Source organism: Nanorana parkeri, unplaced genomic scaffold, assembly GCF_000935625.1.
Source record: "Nanorana parkeri isolate BGI_ZX_2015 unplaced genomic scaffold, ASM93562v1 scaffold225, whole genome shotgun sequence".
Classification (NCBI taxonomy): Eukaryota; Metazoa; Chordata; class Amphibia; order Anura; family Dicroglossidae; genus Nanorana; species Nanorana parkeri.
The window spans coordinates 1,264,895-1,288,626 of record NW_017306493.1 but is presented as its reverse complement, the minus strand read 5'-3'; the positions used below and the strand labels follow the sequence as shown (position 1 = coordinate 1,288,626).

Here is a 23,732-nt window from a genome sequence, read left to right as displayed (position 1 = left end):
CATCGGCAGCTGGATTGGCTGAGACGCAGGCTCCACTGATCTCCCTGATGCCTGGATTACAGCCCTGCAAACCGCAGAGAATACTCCTCCATAGGTTACTGATCCATCTGATTTGCCGCTACTGTCACGTGAGTGTTTCTCCAATCTCCTCCCATCTCCGTAGCAAGTAAACATTGTGTAACAGGCTTCTCAGACTTGTTCCCTTCCTCACACCCATTTACTTCCCCATCCCCACTTCCAAATAAATAAACCCAGTAGATTTTAGTCGACTAAACCTACTGGAGATTTAGACAACTACAATCTACTGGAGATTTAGTCGTTAAAAATAGACTATAACTAAAACAATTCAGATGACTTAAATACGACTAAAACTAAAATGGCATTTTACTTTAAAGCCTGAATGAGGGGGGAATTTATCAAAACTGGAGCAGACAGAAACTGGAGCAGTTGCCCATGGCAACCAATCAGCTTCTCCCTTCAGTTTGTTCAGTTAAGGTTTGAAAATGAAAGAGAGATGCTGATTGGTTGCCATGCACAGCTGCTCCAGATTTTGTCTGTTCCAGTTTTGATGAATTCACTTATAAGACTAAAACTAAATTGAAATTAACACTGCTATATGCATGCAACACCCCTCTCCTCTTCCTGTATTGCCCTAAACGGAGGTGTTCACATGTCTAGATAACTTGACGGTAATTGTCCCAGAAGGAATAAAAGGGTCATAGACTGAGGTAGAGTAAAGATGGTCCGGTGAACCACAGAAATTATATCTGTTCTCAGGTTTGCTGGTGTTCTATGACAGTGCATGATGTGTGTGACTTCAGGACGGCCATAGACTCAGCATGAGCCCAGAATCTGTGTGTGATTTTGCAGTCATTGTGCCTGTCCTAAGCCATTGCAGTGCCTGTGTCTGCTTAAATTCATTTTTATGTTCTTTAAATGTTCTTTGGCTCAGCGGCATAGCATAAATTATTTCAGTAATTGTTGCTGTAAATGCGATCATAAGCTCTGGAAACTAGGCCTATTGGAAACATGTTCGGAGAACTTACCCTTAAGCCACTTGCAGATTTGGTTTCTACTATAGTAAGGACAGTTTCATACAGAACAGCATTGCCAGCATTAGACTGGGTTTCTGTGCATGTGGATACCTGAAAGACAAAAAATAAGCTAGGTGAGTCCAGCTGTATAAGTCTTGTGCATTCTTCAGAACACTGTCATTGGACAAGGCACTAACCTGCGCTAACAGGTCACTCATGGCATCACAGACACTCTCATCATTCTGTCCTAACACTCTCAGTAGTCGCAGGAGTCTCACCTGAAAGAGAAAAGAATGGTTGAGCTAATAGTTGTCAATATATAACCACAAGCACCATGACAAAGATGTTTAGGGAACAAAAATAAACACAATTAATCAAGACAGGCATGGTGATTTATGATGCTGGGAAGTCAGATAACCAGTGCAGTTCATTAATATAGACCGTATAACAGAAAGGAGTGTTCAGTTCAGATTTAAAGTATAGATGGCTATGGTTAAATTAGGAGTACTGGTACTGCTGCCCGGTTTCCAATTAGGTCAGGTCTGGTTTAATATAACACCCTCTTGGCTTTTAACAGATTTTATTGCAGAAATCTACCTGTCTGTCAGCTACTGTTTTCTGCAGGGAGAAGCCGTGAGCTGAGCCATCAGAAGTCATATTATCACTCAGCTCTTGATCTACAGAGCCAGCATAAGACACCTGCACACCCCAGCTCAAAGTGTTGGAAAGAATACATCAGAAGTCATATGGTCACTCAGCTCTTGATCTACAGAGCCAGCATAAGACACCTGCACACCCCAGCTCAAAGTGTTGGAAAGAATACATTTTACTCGCCCAATACTTCTCCTTTAATATGGTGAGTGTCAAAATCCATTGCTTTTCATTAGGTCCTATTCGCACTTGTGAATGGGGTTAGATTGCACAGTCTTACAAATTCCCCCATGAGACTTACATGACCTGCTGCGGGCAGGAGGAGCTGTACAATACAATAACAGCTGCCACCGCCTACAGCTGTTTGCAAACTGTTCGCAAGTTATTGCAGAAGCTTCTGCAGGGGATTACCTGCAGATGGCTCCTGGATGCAGACCGTTTGCGTCAAGGTGCATCCAGTCGTCACTGGATAATACAGCACCTCCTGCCCGCAGCAGATCGCCTCAGTCTCATGGAGGAATTTGTGAGACTCTGTGATCTGGCCCCATTCACCAGTTAAATGGGACCTTAAAGAACAATACTGTATAAAAGTTTAGCCACTAATGAGAAAATGCTGTGAAGTGAGGATGCTTTAAAAAATAATGCAATGAATAGTTTTTATCAATTGACAACCTGAAAGGTGCATACACAGAAAAAAAACTACATCTAGCAGAACTAACCATAGTTCTTCTGTAGACTTAGGTTGTCGCAGTTGCTTCTGTCTCTTCATGCAATCCTAGACAGGCTCAATGATGTTGAGATCAGGGCTCTGTGGGTACCATTCATTTTGACCACATCCCCAAATCAATGTGCAGAAATGCATCCCTGAATCTGCAGAGAACCTCCACCATGCTTCACTGTTGCCTGCAACAACTCATTGATGTACCACTCTACAGGCCTTCAGCAAACAAACTATCTTTGTTATAGCCATATGTTTCAAAATTGCAAACTCTACATCCAGAGCACCTGTTGACATTTTCAGCACATTAGTTCTTGTCTGTAGGCGAGTTTCTATTGTGTAACTGGCATTGTGCGGCGCTAAAATGTATGGAAACCTGGAGGTGCTTTGGGGTGCCAGTGAGAAAAGGGCAATGCAATGTAGAAGTGCACCTAGTGTGTGGTATAATGCACTGTGCGACAGCGTGCACTAAACACAATGCTATGATGTGAGCAGGCCCTTACAGGCAAAGGGTAGACATACCAAATATAAATGTACAGGTCTATTCACTAAAGGGTGAATAGTTTTTGTAGAAGACAGGAGAAGTGATCAATCTAGGCCAAAATAGCTGATTTGGAAGAATTCTGTAATTCAGCTCACTTTCCAGTTCAGCTATGTTGTCCTAGATTGTTCACTTCTCCTGCCTTCTCCAAACTCTGCACCCTTTTGTGAATAGACCTGTTAGTTTTATTTCCTTGTATGCACTTTGTAGGTTGTTAAATTATAGAGAAAACCAATTCATTTCAATATTTTTTAAAACTATCTTCACTTTACAACATTTTGTCACGAGCGCCTAAAACTTACGCACAATACAGTACATCTGTAATCAAACAATTTTTTTTTTCTTTTATTCGTTTTATGTAGCTCAAGAAGAGGGTTGTTTTTTTAAGGTATCTGTGGTTCATTGGGAAGATTTCCCTTCACATTTTGTCCAGAAGACACAAGAGGATGAGAAAGGAAATCTCCCTCTTAGACAGTTGTCACCAGAATAAATGTCTCCATTGCAAGATTCCCATTTTATTTCTGTTCTGGTGACAACTGTAAAATTTTGGTTTTCCCATAACTTTCTGTCATAGCGACAGTGGTGGCCGGGACAAACAGACAAGATGAATCCCCCAATGGAGGATACAGACATCAAGAAACACCAAAGATTCTGATATCTCCATATTGTACCCAAAACTAAAAAGCTTTCTACGTGGTACAATAATGATTAAAATTTATTTCGATTAATCGAACAGGAAAATTTTAATCATTACCAGCCCTAAAATAAATATATAAATAAACAGGAACTCATTTGAGCAGACAGTAAATTACAGTAGCCAGAGGCACAGTGAAATATGGGAATGGTTTTACATCCACATTACATACACATACACAGAACGGTAGTGCACTGTAGTTGGCACATTACCTGTAAAAAGGGGTCAGTGATGCCCGCCACGGCATGCTCTGGAGAATAACCCGACATGACCTGCCTTAGTTTTTGCAGAATTAGTGGGAGAATCTAGAGTCCATGAAAAAAAATATATTGGAGATAAGAACTGCATTTTGCACAATACTTGTAATAGTTCTGGTAGAATATTTGTTATCATCGCTTCTGGTATTTCTTGTACATGGTCCACTCTGGAGTTATAGGTTTCTATACACAAAGAAAGCTACCCATTTAGAAACATTAAAAACCTTTCAGCCAACATGAACTTCAACTATTAGAAGTATGCTGTGCCTAATCAGTGATTGTGAGGCTATGTTAATCTATGCATGTCTGCTTTATAAACAAAGATAAATACATTAATGTATACAAAAATTCCAACCAGTCTGACCATTAGCAGTGCTGACACAGGTCCCTTATGGTCCTCTATTATGCTAGTTAATGTTACATACTGCAGTAAATATATGGGATGATTATTGCACATTGTACCAGATTGAATCATTTCTAGCGTCACCAGATTACTCTCAGCAAAATTATTGTAAGCAATGGGGTAGCCTGATGCACTAAGCTATGCCTGGGTGAAAAACAGAAGACCTGACCAGCTTACCTTTGTTCCCTGCATGCATTTCAAAGCTTAATTTTAAAATCTTACAGCAGCATACCATGAAGAAAGATGTTCCACACAGCGAGCCTGTTATCTCCAAGTGTGCTACTTTTTTTTACTGGAGAAAGATATTTAGGCGCATCTGTCATTTTGCAATGTACTGTGTCATAAGCTCTCATCAGCAGGCCCTCCTAACCATCTTGTCTTGAATTGTATTTTAACTTACTGTCTCCCTTTTTATTATAACGCATTGCACAAACTGTTAGCACTATATAAATCCTGTATAATAATATTAATCATTTTGCAATATACAATATACTGTTTAAATGGACCATAAAGGTTTTTGTTGTATCCCAAAAACGTATTTTAATGGGCAAGTAATGGATGGTTGTCATCTAATATCTATGGCAATGTTCAGCTGAAATTATGACTAGCCCTCTAATATAAAGCTAACCAGACCAAGCCTTGTAAAGATCAGAATCAACAATCCAATGAACCAAAAGGTCACTCATTACGTTATGACATAATTGTTCAGAATTTGTACAGACTGTGGCCAGTTTTATGTTTCTTAAAACACAGTTAACTAAGCTTGAACAGGCACTACAAATACTAAAGCAGTCCAGCACTTCTGACAAATACTTACATTTACAGACTAGCAGTGCGGCCCTGGTCTGTGAACATCTTTAGCTCATCTAATTTTAATGTATTTTCTTTGCATTAAGGAGAGAGTGAAAGAGCAAAAACTAATCATAATTACTGTGATATACTACAGAGACAAGGTAAGTTTTATGTAGATTAAAATAGATGTAAACCCAGTCACTAAAATCTTATATCTTTAAAAATGTTAATTGGCAATTATAAAAGTTATTTTGAATCTAGTTAAATCTACTGCTTTCACTAACGTAATACCCGGTATTGCTGCCATGAAGGTCTTTGTTTTAGGAATTTCCTGTGCCAAAGCTCCGTCCCAATTTCCCAAATGCTTTCCTGTGTTGTCACGCTGTTACATAGGTTTCTAAAGGAGGCAATAAGCAGCCAAGCAGATTCTCGTTGCATAGACTTATTATGCCATTGCTGCCACCAGGAAGCCAGTTCTTAACAATGACATGCAGGCGCCACTAAAGTTTACATCTACTTTAATGGTTAGGTAATTGGAATCACAGGTTGCTGCTATTCAAAGCAAGCAATTACCTAAATACAGTGATATAAATTATGCACATTAGACTCCGTGTCATCTTAAATTTTAATTTTAATTGAGGATTTTAATGAAAAAAAATTGCTCGAGTTCACCTATTCTATAAACTGATAATATATAATATAAATATATTTGTACATGCCTTTTCCTTAATGCTAACACTAGGGATTTAGTAAATGAACATCTCTAATAATGATATGGTGTCACATTCTTATTATAGTTTAATGTTACCTTGCGAAAGCGTTTGGAGGCTTCAGGATGCCTCTGGCAGATCTCTGTAACCAGAAGTACAGCTCCGTATAATACACCTGCAATACACCCACATCAGCTAGTCAATGTCCTGGCTCATATATATTGTATATACACAATTACAACTAAACCATCAAGCTTATACAATTTTCCTACTTTCTGGTTTCATATACAGTCATGATATCAACATGGATCAATAGGTTTGACCAGACTCACCATGCCTCTTTTCTGTCAGAAGTTCCTCAGCAGCTGGAATAAACATTTCCACTAAGTCAGGGACCTTCCGGATGATGTGCACAGCACAGAGGACAGCCTGTGGATGTGAACTGGTGGTGAGCAAAGGTGGGATAGAAGAAATAAGGAATGAACATGAGCAAAGAAAGATTTGTTTAGAGGAGGAAAGTAAAAGGTATATTTATATTTTTTGGGTTACAGAGAGAGAATGGGAAAACTAGATCATAAAAGCCATAGATTGATAGAATTAACTCTTCCCTTTCCAAATTGTCTTCTTTTCCCACCCTTTGGCATATTACTTTCCCCATCACAATACAACAAACTCTATTGCAGCACCTTTTTCTTGATATGGGAATTTGATGTTTGTAGAAGATGCTCCACTTCCCCAGCCAGATCTCGAGACATCTCGGTTGATCCCATGCAGGCCAATGTGCACAGAGCCAGGCCTTGCACCACAGAGGAGCTGTGCTCTAGGTCCCTGGAGAGAAAAATACAATCGATAAAACGCTGAGACTGTTAGTCAAAATGGTCAAGGCTGAATGCACATTTAAACCAATGGGTCAGGGTAAAATAGCTGTTAGTGGTGTAGTTAGTATGTTAGTAGTGAACATTTTTTGTCCACATGTATGTTTTGTTGTACAAATGCAAATGATCATTGCAGATATTCCCAGGATGTTAAAAGAGTTGAACATTTTGTACAGTTGGTTCTTTTTAATGCAATGTCCTCTTGTGTGAAAGTGTCAATACTATTTGGTTGTAATTTAATAGGGCATCTGATTGGTGGCTGTGAGTAACAAAGGTTTGGTACATGATTCTTGAAGAATACTGACACATCATACTGAAAATACTTGTTCAGTATATGACCTGTCCAAAATATAAATGTGTGCATCATGTGTACAATGCGTCATTCATTGTTAGACTGCATATAAATGACCATACTCTCATGAATATAAATACTCTCATGAATATAAAAATCATTATGGAAGGCCCTGAGAATATTGTGCAGTATCTTACCTCTTCATGCTGTTGGTTATCAGTAGATGAGCATCTTGCCTTTCATCCAGCAACATCATAGCGCCTAGGTATCCAATTCGTTTGTCAGTAAATTTGGGGGAGGCTATCAATTTCAAACATTCCATCTGAAATCAAAGACAAGAGAATCATAGAAGGATAGATTTTTGTAGGTTAATCTATTACAACTAGGGGTTCCCACCTAGCCCCTCCACACATTAGAACTTTTACTGTCCATAAAATAACGGAAAAAAATTAAAACTTCAATTAAAAAAAGAAACCATATGCTTTAATGTAAAAAAATTAAACTAAATATGCTAAATGACCACATATAAACATTAGTAGTAATCATTTCTATTAATACAACATCAATGGTAATAAAGCCATGGAAACAATAGTAGAAGGGTAGTATCCATACCCAGCATAAAATATTAGCTAGTTCAAGCCAGAGCTACATCCAAAGATGAGCAATGTGTCACCCCATCATCCTCACAAACCCTGCAAACTTTGTGAGAAAAGGGGGAAATGCTAAATAAATTACAAGAAAAATACATACTTTTTTTCCAGGTCTAGATGATGGCAAGAGGTTATGTAAGCAATGATTAGTATGCCTAATAGGTGTCTAATAGGGATGAGCTCAGGTTTGGGCCAAACCCAGTCTGAACGTGAGCTCCTCCAGACACAAAGGAGCTCCTCTGAACACTGCTGCCCAATCAGCTATGGACCAGGGCATTCCCTGTCCCACAGCTGCACATAACCAACAGGGATGTTTGTGGTGATGCCATTGACCTTCTATGTGCTGATGTCATTGACCAAATAAAGCCATGTGGCCATACAAGGTCAATTACATCATTGCATCCTGCCCCTATCCTTACGTGCAACTGCGGGTGGGGAATTCCACAGCAGAGCGGGTTGCAGCGAAAGGAGCTTCCTTCTGTGTTTAGAGGTTCTCCATTCGTGTTCAGAGGAGCTCTGGTTCGGACTGAACCCGAGCTCGTGCCTAATGTTGAATTATCTTAATGTAAAGTTACTTATAATGAAACAAATTGATAGTTTTATTATGTTTATCTGACATGTACAACCTCTCTTCCCTCCTGGCTGGTTAATGACTGTAGAAAAACAAATAGCCAGTACAGCTGAGAGCAAGCTCAGTATGGTGAATATATCTGCCTAACCTCACAAGATGAGATCATTTGCTTTGTATACCTGGCTAATTGTGTCACGTTTGTCCCTCTCATACATTAGTCTCTTTATATGTATGTCCTTTCTAAAGGACCACTCTGGCCCTGGAGATGAAATATAATGCATTATTGGTTTACATATGTGTATGAGACCAAACATCCCCCTCTACACAATTTGTGCATCCTTTAAACATACCTGTCCAAAGTGTGCTGGATAACCCAGCATGTGCATGTACAGCAGTTTAGCCACACTTCGTCCGCGGTACACGGAGTCCTCATCTCGAAAAGACGAGCGGATCTCTGCACACTCTCTCTGGATCACTTCTCTCTCTTCGTTCTGTGTCTTAACACTGCGGATGGCTCGAATCAGCTCATGCAGCCTCAATGGAGGTCCCATTCTATGAAGAAAAGCACAAACTATGAGCACATGCTCAGTTCATAGCACACTAGAAACAATACAAACAGCAAAACGAGGGTATAAATATACTTTCTTTTAAAGTTATATCTCTTACGTTCTTCTGCCACCTTTGATTAGTTTCTCTGTATCGGTTTCTGATTATCTTTTACAGTGAGTCGGTGTTTCTTACCTTCCTGCTTTTCACCTGGATCACTTTCTACCAGCCTCCTACTTCCTGAAAAATAGTGTGACACCTGAACCCACGGCTCAGTGCTTACACCGTCCTCCAAGGCGAGACCTGTAGAACTGGATTTCCTGCTGCATTGACTGACAATTGTAATCTTCCCAGCAAAAAACACATAGAGCCACCGTGAATTACCAAGGCCTACTCACACCATTTTTTTATATTTGGTATTTTCAGAATCTGATTCAAAGTTTATTGGAAAGACTTGCAGCACCACAAAAGGAAGCACATACTCCTGCAGCACAATGCCTGCTTCATAATATGGACACCTGAAAATCCTACAGCTTTTTGCACACTGGTGCTGTGAACAATGCCAGCTTGGAACAACATCATGCACAGAATACTTTTTAGAATACTTTCCACGAAAACATTGCTAACAAGCTGGTGCATAAAGCACAATTATTCTCAATACTGTTGTGAAGGTTCAAAATGCCCAAAGCATTTAGAATTTGACACATACACTTACTTAAAGGAGAACTATGGGGTTAAGGCTTTTCCCCATAGTTCTCCTTAGGGTAAAGGGAGGACACAAACTAGCGTCCTCACGTCACCCTAGCCTCAGTATAGGCTGCTGCTCGCGGTATACTGAGACGCCGCAGCTGAAGCGGATCCCGACAATTGTGCCGGGATCCGCCCAGTTGCGTGACTGACAGCTGGCTCTGCCTATCTAGAGGCAGAGCCAGCTGTACCCGCCCCCTCTCCCATCCGTTCCGCCAGTCATCGCTGGCGGATCAGAGCGGGGAGGGGTAATCCAGCCCCTCCCCTGTCACAGCAGAGAGCCGTGACAGGATCGAGAGGTGAGCGAACTCCGGTATGTGTTCGCTCACCTGCCGATCTACTGAGCCGACCTGTGACAGTCTCATTGTCACAGGTCGGCTAGAACTATGAGGTGAGTGAAAGCTCTGCTTCCCTGAACTTCCTGTCTAGTACAAGATCACAAGGAAAAGCACAGTCTACAGCAGCTGTCCATCTACTAGCCTAGAGAAGGGAGCAGGAAGTTGGAGGAAGGAGGAGCTGGGAGCAGCAGAGTGGGTTGCCTTGCAGTGCCTGTGTGTTTGTAGAGACGCTCACAGCTTACTAGCACACAGAAGGGTGGCTCCATAGGACCCTGCAAGGGAAAGTATAGCCACCCTAAAACAGGATATCAGGGCCACTGCTCAGGGGACCAGCTGATTCTGTATGAAACTAAAACTTTTAAACATCAAGGAGTAACATCTATTGTGTTTTAGTCAACAACCTTTTGACTTTAATATCACTTTAACCCCTTCAGGACCAATAACAGAATTATTCCATCATGGTTGTCCGTGCCATAAGGACCCATGACGGAATAATTCCGTCATGGGTCCTTAAAGTTTTAAGCTTCCATCATGCGCTAAATGAGAACTTATATATGGATATGTCCCATCAAATTAACCACTTGCTGACCGGGGTGTTTACACCCCCTTCCTGGCAAGGCCATTTTTCAGTATTCAGCGCTGCGGGACTTTGACTGACATTTATTCCGCCATGCAACGCTGTACTGAAATAAATTTTATACCATTTTTTGGGGACAGATAGAGCTTTCTTTTGGTGGTATTTATACACCACTGGGGTTTTTATTTTTTACTATAAAATGAAAAAAGTACCGCAAATTTCGAGAAAAAAAACTGTTTTCCCTAAGTTATGTTATAAAACAATTATTATTACCCAAATTTTTGGCAAAATATAAAAGACGGGGTCAGGTCGGGTAAATAGACACCAAACATGTCAAGCTTTAAAATTGCATGCGCCCGCGAACTCGCAAAAACTACCATACCCAAAATTGGCCATAGGCGACGCTTTAAAAGCTTTTAACGCTCATCAGTTTAGTGTTATCAGTGATTGATGGCCCTAGAATTATTGCTCTCACTCCGACGTTCGCGGCGCTATGTAACATGTGCAGCATAATGGATGCAATCGTCGTTTCCGCACGTAGGCGCCTCGACGCATGTTTTCACGTGTATGTGGGGGGAGGGGGACTTAAAATTTTTTTTATTACCTTTATATGTGACTTTTAATTTTTTTATATATTTTTTGTAACTAATTCTTTTAAACCTTTTTTTTTCACTTAACTTTATTGCTATCACATTGGGGACTAACAAGCCCCCTTTGTGATAGCCAATTTTCAGTGTCAGTTATGGAGACATCATAATGTCACCTAGGGACCCCCAGAGAAGCTGATGAAACAAACACTTGCTTCACCAGCTTCTCTCCGGTTTCGGTACCGGAGAGAGACAGAGGAATGCGGAAGTTATGTAATACACATCACTTCCTGCATTCCGAAGAGGAGGAGGAGATCAAACAGAGATCGTGTACTGAGCTCCATTTGATCTCCGGCTGCAGAGCTGCTGTGCTGGTCCCGGGCTCACACCGGGCACGGTGGAGCTCGGGATCGCCAGCAGCGGCTGCAACAGAGGGGGGCGCACACCTGCACGCATATTGCAAGCGATCGGGCGTCTCTACAGACACCCGAATGCTTGTATGTAAACAGCCATCGCTGGCTGTTTACATTCAAGGCTGATTTCCCACGTTTAAAAACGCCCACCCGCATTCAATTACAATGGCCAGACAGCAGGTGGTTAAAGCCCTTTTTGTCCTTTAAAAAATGGTATATAATATGTGTTGGTGCAATAAATGAGAAAGATGGAAATTGCAGTTGAACACACACAGCAAAAATTGCTTTGGTCCTTAACTGAAATACAAGCATCTGAAGCTTGGTCCTTAAGGGGTTAATGTAGATTTTGTTATTTTTTTTATCATGGTTTATTCAAATTGAACATTGTTATTACCGTATAATAGCTCTGCCCCCCTTATATGTATATACAATATTTTCACATAAATTACACAATATTTTTACTACTGCCATTTTAAGGTTTTAAAAGCAAAAATCTAAATACACAGATGAATTACATATAAGGGAGCTGTTTTACCTGCCAAATTATAACGTTTCTGTTCATTCATCCAGAAGCACGACAGTGATGAAGCTAACTATCTCCTCACTCTGCTCTCTTCTCCAGTCAGCTTGTTGCTTGATAGCATATTTGCATGCAGCACACCTCATTGGTTCCCAGTCCGATCCCAAGCTCACCAAGTCTGGGTGCTGCTGTATAGGTTATTAAAAAGGCTGACAGCATGGCATATGCAGTTGCTTAGACTAGTTACATTTCAAAATACAATTAATGATTAATAATGACAAAATAACTGCATTAATATGTGTCTTTTATATCTACATAGAGTTCAGTTTTAAACTAGCATTGCGTGGCATTCAGCCTTAGTATAAAATACATTGTCAGTACATGTCTGCCTTGTGTGGAATAGATAGCTGGTCAGGGACCTTCCAGTCATTTATTATTATACAGGATTTATATAGCGCCAGTTTACGCAGCGCTTTACAATATAAGGAAGACATTTGTCAGGGGTGTCACTGGCCCAAGACGTGGAGTGGAACCCACTGGCAGGAAACAGACCGGAGATCCGCAACTAGGTACAAAAGGGGGCAATTCCAAAAGCATAGTCAAGGCTCAGTCCGGGTCGAGGCAGACGGCTAGGATCAAAAGCGGGAGGACAAGCCAAGGGGTCAATAACCAGGAGTTCAGATGAGGGGTCAGGAAGCTGCAGCAGTATCCGATTCAAGAGGCTAGGTAACTGCACCATATAGGCAGAATAACTCAGCAACAAGCCAGGGCTCTGGCTGGAATATATACCCAGTGGGAACCAGGACCGCCCCCGGTCGCCGAGACAACCAGGAGGCTTTCCAGTCCAGGAGCCAATGGCAGGAGGTAAAAACGGAAGTTGTGTGCCAGGAACCTCCCCCAGCAAGACCCACACCTGACAACACTAATGGCCGCAGGCACACGCCTCCGCGCACGCACACGCAGCCCATCCATCGCGCGCGCGCACACGTCGCACAGCCTGTCTGCCGCATGCTTGCGCACATCGCGCATGCGCACCCGCAACTCTGTCAACAGGAATCCTGCCAAGCCGAAGGAGGCCCCATGCACTACACTGTACCTGGCGGCCATGGTGTGAGGCAACATTACAATCACAATACAATTTAAGACAAGATGGTAAGGAGGGCCCCGCCCCTGAGGGCTTACAATCTAAAAGGGAGGGAGAAGTGATACATGAGGAGGTTACCTTAAACAACAAATTAGCATTTTTTCTCAATGAGCCAGTGGATCTCTTGCTTCTTTATTGACACCCTAAGCCAGAATAATTGTAAGAAGTGATAAATCAATATCCTGTCTTGCCTCTGGCTACTTTCAGTGATGAAGGTAAAACATACCTGCTGTCAAGCAGCCCATGATAAAAAAAAAGGTTGATATTACTGACTTCCAAAATATTGTCAGATACTAACTGTGCATTTTTAAGACTGCCTACCATTTTTTCTGTGGCATAAAGGATGTGACTGCTTTTGAACTAAGAAACAGTGAAAAATTGTCTTTTTGCCACTATTGCCATGGTTGTCTTGCTACCATGCAGGTATATTGAGCCAGCTGGTAATAATGTTCATAGGTTTCTAGGCAGCACAAAGGTTTCATAATATTAATCCTGCAATCCAGGAACTGTGGTCAAAAGGTGGATATTGACTTGGTGCCTTGTTTCATTTATGCTAACCATCTCTTTATTTCAGATGTCTGGTGGAAGGGAGCAAGGTTCATTACAGCTAAATCTTCATTTCCCTGGCTACCCAGCCCAGCTGCTGTTTGGTTTGCTAAATTAAAAACTAGATGCATTGCTGTTAAAATAAGGTGACCAGATTTTTAAAATGAAATCCGGGGGCATTTTATTAGCTTCTGTCAGACTGCGTTATTAGCATAGCAGGAGGTATGCAAAACGCGAAGCCTGCTTCCTGGCTGCACTAATAGCGTATCTTCTCAGAAGCTACATACAGCGTGCGCTGGTTTAAATAGTGACCGGCACATGGACGAGCTGTGGTGTATTTTGGTTTGGAGCTGCCCTAGGCAAGATAAAATTCAGGCACCCCCCGCACTAAATTTGCCCCACCTCTTTCTGTTTTTGACTTTTTGCATAACCTGTCAGTCGCTGGATACAGCGCACACGGTGGGCTGTGCAGGATTTGTGGTGGACTCTGCGGGGGTCAATGGTGGGCTCCACAGGGTCTCATGGAGGCTGTGCAGAATCTGTGGTGCGCTCTGCAGGGTCTCAGGGGGCTGTGCAGGGTCTGTGGTGGGCTTTGCATGCTGCAGAGCCCACAACAAATCTTGCACAGCCCCCTGAGACCCTGTGGAGCCCACCATAGACCCCACCACAGATCCTGCAGAGTGCTTTGGGCATCCGGCCTCTATAGCCCATATGTCAATTTTGTCTGACATCATGTGTCCGGGTTTCAGCTGCCATGAACCAGAGTGTGACGTGCCTGATAGAAAGGACACCATCTCTACAAGGAGGAGCATAATATACAGTAGGAATAGATAAAAAAAAAAAAAAAAAACAGACAAAAGAAATAGGATCCACAACTTATCTTTCAGCCTGTATTCTAGAAATAATAACATCATGTAGTTATTATACCCGAAGCCCAGTTCGATGCCAAGACATGGTGGTATGAAATCATTTAACAAAACTGGGTAAAGTGCAAAATGTTTATAATGTATAGGTGAAACTCATCTAGGCCTAGCATATTTCATCCTTTCATTTTTATTCCTTTAACATCCTCATATCATCTGGAGCTTCAAGGAAAGACAAAATACCTAATACAAGTCTAGGGATGAGTCTAAAGGGGAATTGTAGACAATGAGGGAAATTTATCAACACTGGAGCAGACAAAATCTCGAGTGACAACCTATCAGCTTCTCTCTTCAGTTTGCTCAGATAAGATTTGAAAATGAAAGAGAGATGCTGATTGGTTGCCATGGATAGATGCTCCAGATTTTGTCTGCTCCCGTTTTGATATATTCACTTCAATATATTTCCCAATGTGCCAGTCTGCTATTGACGCATAGTTTTTAAAGGTCACTGTACAGAGATTGCCGTTGCCCTGAAGCCTATGTATAGCTTGACATGCAGCTAAACCCTCCTTTTCTGCAATAAGCCATATTGAGTGATGATTTATTACCAAAACAGGGTGGGGTAAAACTGGTAAAAAGGACAAACAATCAGTATTAAAAACATGTAAATACAGTGTTAGCTCACAAATACAGAAAGAAACAAGTCCATCCATACCAGCAATGCTGCCTACAAGAGATTTGGGCTCTTACCTTCAGACACATGCTGCAGATGGCAGTAGATTCTCTTCTCCTCAGTCCTAAAATGGAGACTGAACTCCCAAAATGTTCTTGTTTCCTTCTCTTTGGATAGAGAGGATGTTGGGATATTCTATAGGGTCTTGGCATTCAGAAAATATATAATGTTGGGGGGTTTTACGTCATTTTCAGGCCTAAAATGTGGAATATAACATGGGTGCAAAAATGGAAAAAAGGGCCTCAGTCATGAAGGGGTTAAAAGGAAAACAGTCTAAGCTGCTGTAAATTGATATATCGTCTCTTTAGCTCCACCATGTGGCCTATTTTGATATGGCAGGTAGGTAAGCCTATGATTTCCACATGCTGGAGGCAGAACAGAGATGATAACAAACATCAAGTTACCTTTAATCTAAATCTTAATAATCCCCTGCAGCATTAAATGGATCAACAGTCAATAAAACTATGTAGCACTATCATGGTGAGGCTCTGAAAAACATTATAGTCTCCTGCACCAAGATCCCAATCTCCATCAACACCTGTAGCATGTCTGCAGACCCTGACCCCCTACTGTAACATGCCTGCAGTCACTGACTGCCCACTGTAGCATGTCTGCAGTCACTGACTGCCCACTGTAGCATGTCTGCAGACCCTGACTACCTACTGTAACAAGTCTGCAGTCCCTAACCACCTAATGTAGCATGTCTACAGTCTCTGACCACCTACTGTAACATGTCTGCAGTCCCTAACCACCTACTGTAGCATGTCTGCAGTCCCTGACCACCCACTGTAGCATGTCTGCAGTCCCTGACCACTCAACTGTAGCATGTGTGCAGTCTCTGACCATCTACTGTAGCATGTCTGCAGGGCCGCCCGTGTTCTGATTTCAAATGAAATGATTGAAAATCAGAAAACTGGTGGCCCTGCTGGGGCCCGGCCTCCTCTGACACAGGTCCGGCACTGAGGGGGCCCGGCCACCTCCACCTCCTCCCCGGTCACCCGTACGACCGATACCCATGTGGGGGTCCCCCAGGCTCGTCACATGAGTATCGGCCGGCCCTCCTTGAAGGCGGCCCTGCTAGCATGTCTGGAGTCTCTTCCCATCAGTCTCTGACCACCTACTGTATGTCTGCAATCTCTGACCACCTACTGTAACATGTCTGCAGTCTCTGATGTTGTATTGTATCATGTGGCATGTGGCAGCTGTGAGCTTTGGTGCCTTGTGTTGGTACACTGCAAGGCACCGTTTACTATTTTCTCTTTTTTAAAACTTTATTTGGTATAATTTTTCCATTCACGTTATTTAGATCCTTGCTGTGCAGCTAGGGTTGCCACCTTTTCTTCGAGCGAAACCCGAACACTCTAGCGACGTGCGGACATTTTTTTGGGAGAATGAGGCGCGGCTTCATGTAAATAGCGCCACTCATTTATATGTAAATATCACAGTTGAGACTATTTTCAGTGGGGGGCCAGTAGCCCCTATCCTAATTTTGGTTGCCCCTGTCTGCCTGACATCCTGTGTCCGGATTTCTGCAGCCATAAAACCTGGACACAGCATTCAAAACCCGAAATGTCCAGGTGAATCCTGGACAGGTGGCAACCCTATGTGCTGCTAGGAAAACATCTTTTTTCTATGTGCCCCAGTGGTGACTGGCGTTCTTCAGTTGCTGAAACACACCAGTCGCTGCTGAAGTGTGAATGCAGAAACCTTAATTCAGGGACCATTCTTTGGCATATTTTTTATTTAGAAGTAACAGAGACGACTTAACTACCTGGCCTTTTATGTTTCAGGAAAACAAATGGCTGCTCTGCTCTGTTCTGATTTGTTGTGCACACAGTGGCCGGCTATATAGTAATGTGTGTCTGGGAGTGGGGCTTTATTTTTCTGCTGTTGTGCACTGCAGTGCCCGCGCGGTAGTACCAGCAAACAGACAGCAGGGGGCGACATACTTGGAAGAATTAGCTGGACAGGCGTCGGCTGTCTATCTATCCCCGTACAGGGAAGAGAGACAGACAGAGGCAGCTTGAGGACACACAGCTGACATTTCCTTCATAAGGTGTGTTATTACGTTCACTGTTACAGTTAACGCGGTGTCCCAAGTATTCAGGTTGTTATAAAGTAAATGTGCTAGCACGCCTGGGATTTGTAGTACTTCTGCAGATTCGGAATCGTGCTTGTATGATTACAGATGTCATCCTGGGCGAAGGAGGCGTTCAACACCCACACCAGCAATGACACCTCATCAATCTCTGGTCTGACTGACCTTTACACCTACTTCTCTTCACTATTTAACAAATAAGGCTGTGTGATGTAGTCCAATGCGGATTGATCATGTGTTCATCAGTTTTTAAACCAGATGATTGTCTTTATCTTTCTTATAGTAAAAGAAAACCCCAAATCCAGTCCCTGATGTCCAGTGGGCACAATGCAGTGGCCATACGTATTGACATCCCTGCATGTTGCACTGTTTTGATCACTGCTATTGATTAGTGATGGGCTTGGGCGTGTTTGCAAGCGCCTTGCGCCGAGCCCGCCAGGAAGCTGTTAGCACGCAGGGCCAATCACAGGCACTGAGACATTTCCCGATCTCTGCAGCTGTGCACCGGGAAAATGTTTGGTCCTGCGCGCTGACGGCTTCCTGGCGGGCTCGGCACGAGGAGCTTGCGAACACGCCCGAGCCCATCACTACTATTGATGAGCCTGGGCTTGGTGTGAACCAATTCACCTAGTTTGCCCAACTGCACTCAAAACTGTGACCACCACCTCCTCCCTACCCAATCAGTGGGGAAAGTTGCATTGGGGGCATTCCCCACCGCATGGGAATGTTCGTCCCTGCAACCGATTGGGGGGGAGGAGGGGGTGGCTTGTTGATCACGGGCTTGGACAAACTGGGTTTGCACCAAGCCCAGGCTTATCACTAATCACTGCCAGTGAGGCCTGCGAAAGTCCACAGGGAAACGTGCAAACGTGTAACATACCATACCCAGAAGACTTGCACCAGGGAACCAGCAGCCAAGGGGGTTAGTAAGGGGATTAGTAAGTATAGGTGCTGGAGGGGGCGTACTAAGCAGGGGGGTTGTTAATACAGGTGGCCTATGAATATATGTTAAAGCAATTCGGTGCAGTTTTGATGCAGGGCAAATCATTTGTTTTGCTTTAAAGGAGAACTATGAGGTGAGTGATTCCCACTCATCCTCACAGTTAGAGCCGACGTGTGACAAAGAACCTGTCACAGGTCAGCTCTATTAATCGGGAAGTGAGCAGAAACATGCACCGATCTGCTCACTTCCCGATCATCTCCCTGCAGTGAGCGTTGACTGTCAGTCACCGCTCCCTGCAGGGATTCCGATCCTCCAGCACTGACAGGGGAGGGGGTGAGCACAGCTGTCACGCACACAGCTGGGTGGATCCAGACAGTATTGTCGGGATCCGTCCTGGCTGCGGCACTCTCAGTATATAGCGAGCTGTAACTCACTATATACTGAGCTTTGGGTCACGGGAGGAGGTTAGTATATGCCCTCCTGTGACCCTAAAGAGAACTATGGGGAAAAATACTTATCCTATAGTTCTCTTTTAATGCCCCCTCTGTAGCAGCATATACTACCTTTCTCTACCACCCCTCCATTTAGGAAGGGATGTTCTGTGTAAAGTTTCTCACTGGAATTGTTCGAAATTCTTTTTCAATCAACTTTTGTTGAAAGAGCTGGGTGGAAAATTTTCGCCCAAACAGTGACTAAAGCCAGTCAATACAATATCTGGCGGGAGATTCCACCATCCATGCTCCGTAGCGTGGATGGAGGAATCAAGTGATTTCTCTCATTCTGCCTGTGGAGTGGAATGTGAAAGATCTTAAGATGTATGGCCAGTTTAAGCTATGAGTTGCTTTTGTCAGAGGTTATACAGAGCTAAAGCATTGTATTCTTGCCCCTAGAGACAACTAGAGATCTGCATGAGCTTGGTATGAACTGAGATCGCCAAGCTTGTACATAGCTGTCTGTGACACATCCCCTCTCAGGGCTTGTTTCCCGCACCCGGTCCAGTGCGATCTAAAAAAATAGTGCTTGCAACATTTTTGCAGATCGCATTGGACCGGAACGCAGGCACTGATATGCCACACATTCTGGTGTGGGCGATCGCACTGCGGGTGTGGCTGCGGTGCCATTGACTACAATGCACTGCCATGCCCCTTAACGCAGGAAGCCTGTCTGGGTGTGATACCGTGCGTTCCAGCAGCTGACCGATCTGAAACGCACTGTTTATGGTGTGAACAAGCACTCAGCCAAATCAGTTATGGCAAGAACTTTGCCCTCCTCACAGCTACATGGAACAAAGGGACATTGATTGCCCTGGCCACAACTGATTGTGTCAGGATGCGGGGGAGGGGGGGTGGTCACAGACAGTTTTGCACAAGCCTGGCACACACGAAGCCCACACACATCACTAGTAGTGATGGGCTCGGGCGTGTTCGCAAGCGCCTCGTGCCGAGCCCGCCGGGAAGCTGTCAGCACGCAGGGCCAATCACAGGCACTGAGACATGTTCCCGGTCCGCAGCTGCAGAGATCGGGAAATGTCTCAGTGCCTGTGATTGGCCCTGCGTGCTGACAGCTTCCCGGCGGGCTCGGCACGAGGCGCTTGCGAACACGCCCGAGCCCATCACTAGTTACAGCACTGGGTCAAGCACCAGTGCTGTTATGTGTTCCTCCATACTTGTAAGTAGTGATGGGCTTGGTGTGAGCCCAGCTCGCTCAAGCCTACTGATGCAACCCCTTCCTGGCCCAATCAGTGGTAGCATGCACTTTCCCCACCCCGTCAGAATGGGGCAGGTAATGCCCTAACAACAACTGCTGCCACTGATTGGGCCAAGAGACATCAAAATGAGAAATGTCGGGGTTTGTGGTTGTCACCATGACAGACCATTAACATTGTCAGAAGTTCTAATTCGCACCCACTCTTCTAAAAAATGTAGTAGATGTTGGTTTTAACCATTCCCCAATCTAGCCAAAAATCAAACTTAAGGTTTTGACTAGAGTTGTACTTTCTCTGTATGATTAAAAATGTGCCCAAAACAAAACTTTACTTGTCAGCAGCTCTGCAAAGCAGAAATGTCATTTTGGGTAGAGATTGTTTTTAGTTACACTGCAGCAATTTCACCCCTTAGAAGAAGAAAAGGGATTTCTACCTGATTTATTTGCTCACAGGCTACAAACACATTTAGAGACAAATACTTATTTGTGGATATAGGCCATGGGAAAAGGAAGCAATGAATAAATACTAAAATGTCATCACTTCAGCTCTTAAACACCAGCTGAAAATGTGCTTTAAGTAGGACTTTTTAGGCTCTGCTTTCCTGCCAGCAGAAAAATGCTTTGAAACGCTACATAGTTTGTTGTTAGCTCTCTTCTGCTTAGGAGAAAATGTCTGTGTGATAGAACTTTCATAAATGGTGACCCCAGCCATGGTGAGTATCATACTGACTGATGTCACCACCAACTAATGCCACAGTGTAATCTGTCCCCCAACTATCAGACCAACTGACTACCGTATCGTATGTCACCAGCTGATAATACCAAATCACCTGCACTCCATACCGCGTACAGACCTTGTTGAAAGGTTGGTGCTTGAAGTGACAACCGTGTCAGATACAGTCCATAATAAAAGTCACCAGCACTCGATGATATGTTTATGGTATGATATGTCACCAGCTGTCATACCTAATGTCACCATATATTCTGCCACCAACTATTACAATCTAATGCCGCCATATGTCACCAACATGTGTCACCAACTATCATCCCAACTAATGTTACTTATTAATCCGTCACCAACTATCACACCAACTAATGTTACTTATTAATCTGCCACCAACTATCACCCCAACTAATGTTACTCTATAATCTGCCACCAACTATCATCCCAACTAATGTTACTCTATAATCTGCCACCAACTATCATCCCAACTAATGTTACTCTATAATCTGCCACCAACTATCATCCCAACTAATGTTACTTATTAATCCGTCACCAACTATCACACCAACTAATGTTACTTATTAATCTGTCACCAACTATCACCCCAACTAATGTTGCTACGCAGAGATACGCTGCCCGGACGCATCTCTGTTCCATTCTGTTTTTGCGCATATATATGGGGCGCAAATATACGGCTCCATACGCGGCTGTGTGTATGGAGCCATTTATTTGCATATGTTGCATATGGTACAATACGTACGCGCGTATACACGGCCTTATTACACTCCCTTTAGACTAATTCAGCATTAGATGCTTACTATATGGTAGGGGAGCTACCAAAATTAGAATTTTAGTTTGCAATCATAAAATAGTCCTTGAGCTTCTTTTGTGGGGCTTATCAGCTCATTTTGCTGCATAGACTTCAATGGAAACGCACCGATCAACGATTTGTTGCGCTTGTTTTAGTGAGTTTTTGCAGCTGAGACTGCTTTACATTGGACAATGTAAGCTCTTACTTATGAACAGAAACCGCACTGAAAAACACACTGAAATGCGCATATCTGTGCAAAATGTGTATTTTGATATCTCTTGAATACTTTTTTCCCCTGGAGCTGATCTCTGATTAGTTGTGTGTTCTCCATATTTGGAGAACACACAACTGGAAAGATTAACTGCTGGTTTGGTCTAGGGAGGAAAATAACAAAGTTATACTCACCTGATTCTATGAGCCAGATTGCTGTTAGACTGCTCCTTCCAGCGCAAAGAATCCTTGAGTCATCACGTCCAATACATTGTGTATTGGACGTAAGGATTCTCAGGAACGTACCATCGATGCAGTGTAGGAGAAGAGGGTGGAGAGAGCGCGGTGATAATAATTTTTTTATTTTAGTCTCTAGTTGAAAACGAGCAGGTAACCCTTGCAGTGCGGGGGTAGCCCCACTGCAAGGGTTAATAATATTTTCCCTGAAGCTCTTCTTTAATAACACACATATTTAGATGGATGTATCATGAAACACTGATCGCATACATACCAAGCACCCCTGGCTTAGGAGGTACAGAGGGCCAAAGAGATGCATTAAACCTTCTGAGGGAGCCATACACCACAGGTATGTCAAGTCTTGTATGTATAAAAAGCTACTTTTATAATTTTTATCTCTTTTTATGTCACATCTTTTTTCTGTATATTTTTCTGCACTTTTTACTTTATCAAAACCAGTTCTTTAAAATTGGTATGCTTATCTCAATGATCTAACTAAGAATTTGAAGAATCCATGTCTCTGTGGAGAGATCTACCATATTATAAAACTTGTTATACTCCTGCCTGGTGGGACAGCGAGCATCACAGGCATTGCTTGAGGTTGGAATTGTCACAGCATTTGCTGGGAATGTTGCGTGTTCCCGTTAAAATACGCGGTGGCAGCTATTGTTTGTGTATGTAAAGGGTTAACTGCGGAGTTAACCAACCCCAGTGACGATCGCTCTGTCTGCTGGCCTTGGATTGTTGTCCATTGGATTTTTGTGCAAATGTTCCTATGAAAAATCTTGTCAGAACATATGATAATGCTATCAGAGACTTGACTAATGTTTGATTGTAACATTTGTTTGTGGAATGAATGAAGTTTCTTGAACGAAAATGACACTCTGTCTTAAAATTTAATTCACTGGACAAAAATTTTCCATCCTGCTCTTTTTAATGTTTTTTGTTATCACTACGGTGGAAATCAAAGTAAATTGAACAAAGGCTCCAAAAATGAATGAGATTTTGTGAATGAAATTAAACTGGTGTATCGCCAGCTTTGCTGTGAATATCTGTGTCAGTTGTGGAAATAAGGTATCAACCACACAGAGAATGCATTAGGCTTAAGGTACCCACACACCGTACGATAATCGCGGGAAATCCCGCGAGCGTACGATTATCGCAAGGTGTGTGAAAGCCGTGCAACCTCTACTACTGTAAGGCCGCCCAAATTTAAACTTTCGGCCATGTTCGAACCCCCCCCGAGCATCGTACGATGTTCGGCGGGTTTGTGGCATGTCCGTACGATAACAGCCGTACGGACCGGTGTGCGCAAGCGCACATTGCCCGTTCGGCATTGTGGTCATCGGAAGCCCGCCCCTCAGGGGGCGTGGCTTGCGATCATCGCAAGTACGATCTGCCTATGCAAGATAGGCAGATCGTACGTTTTTTTAAGTACCTTACAACCATCGCAAGACAAAAGTTTTGCGATGGTTGTAAGGTGTGTGCCCAGCCTTACATTGTCGGAATAAGCATTAACACAAAACTCGTTTACAGCACTACACAGCAGGTAGCAAATCTTTCCTATGTAACATTAATAGTAAAGTGTATATAAAAAGGTTGTTTGTTCTTTTAATATTCCTTCTTGTAGTCCATGGCCAGAAATCAATGTATTTTTAATGAGAGAATACATCATCAAGAACTAGTAAGCTGTAGTGAGCAATGCAGACCCAAAACTGAACATACTTGTATGCATATACATGTGTGCTTTGAACTTTAATCCCATCATTCCCTTCTTTTCTTTTGTGTAAATGTGTCAGGTGC

General features: G+C 43.0%; 1 protein-coding gene across 2 annotated transcripts in view; it reads right to left on the bottom strand.

Annotated features, from left to right (window-relative positions):
• AP1G2 (adaptor related protein complex 1 gamma 2 subunit) overlaps positions 1-8,999 on the bottom strand; it is a 29,942-nt gene extending 20,943 nt beyond the window's left edge. The window contains exons 1-9 of one of the 2 annotated variants that reach the window (XM_018556130.1): positions 8,855-8,999; positions 8,539-8,740; positions 7,165-7,289; positions 6,487-6,628; positions 6,133-6,229; positions 5,899-5,975; positions 3,851-3,943; positions 1,232-1,312; positions 1,047-1,145 (exon numbers count right to left, since the gene is read on the bottom strand). In XM_018556130.1, the coding sequence (XP_018411632.1) occupies positions 1,047-1,145; positions 1,232-1,312; positions 3,851-3,943; positions 5,899-5,975; positions 6,133-6,229; positions 6,487-6,628; positions 7,165-7,289; positions 8,539-8,739 (915 nt within the window). In that variant the 5' untranslated portion in view covers position 8,740; positions 8,855-8,999. The remainder of the gene's footprint in view (positions 1-1,046; positions 1,146-1,231; positions 1,313-3,850; positions 3,944-5,898; positions 5,976-6,132; positions 6,230-6,486; positions 6,629-7,164; positions 7,290-8,538; positions 8,741-8,854) is intronic. The other variant, XM_018556129.1, reaches the window with a different exon arrangement.
• Positions 9,000-23,732: the final 14,733 nt, after the last annotated feature.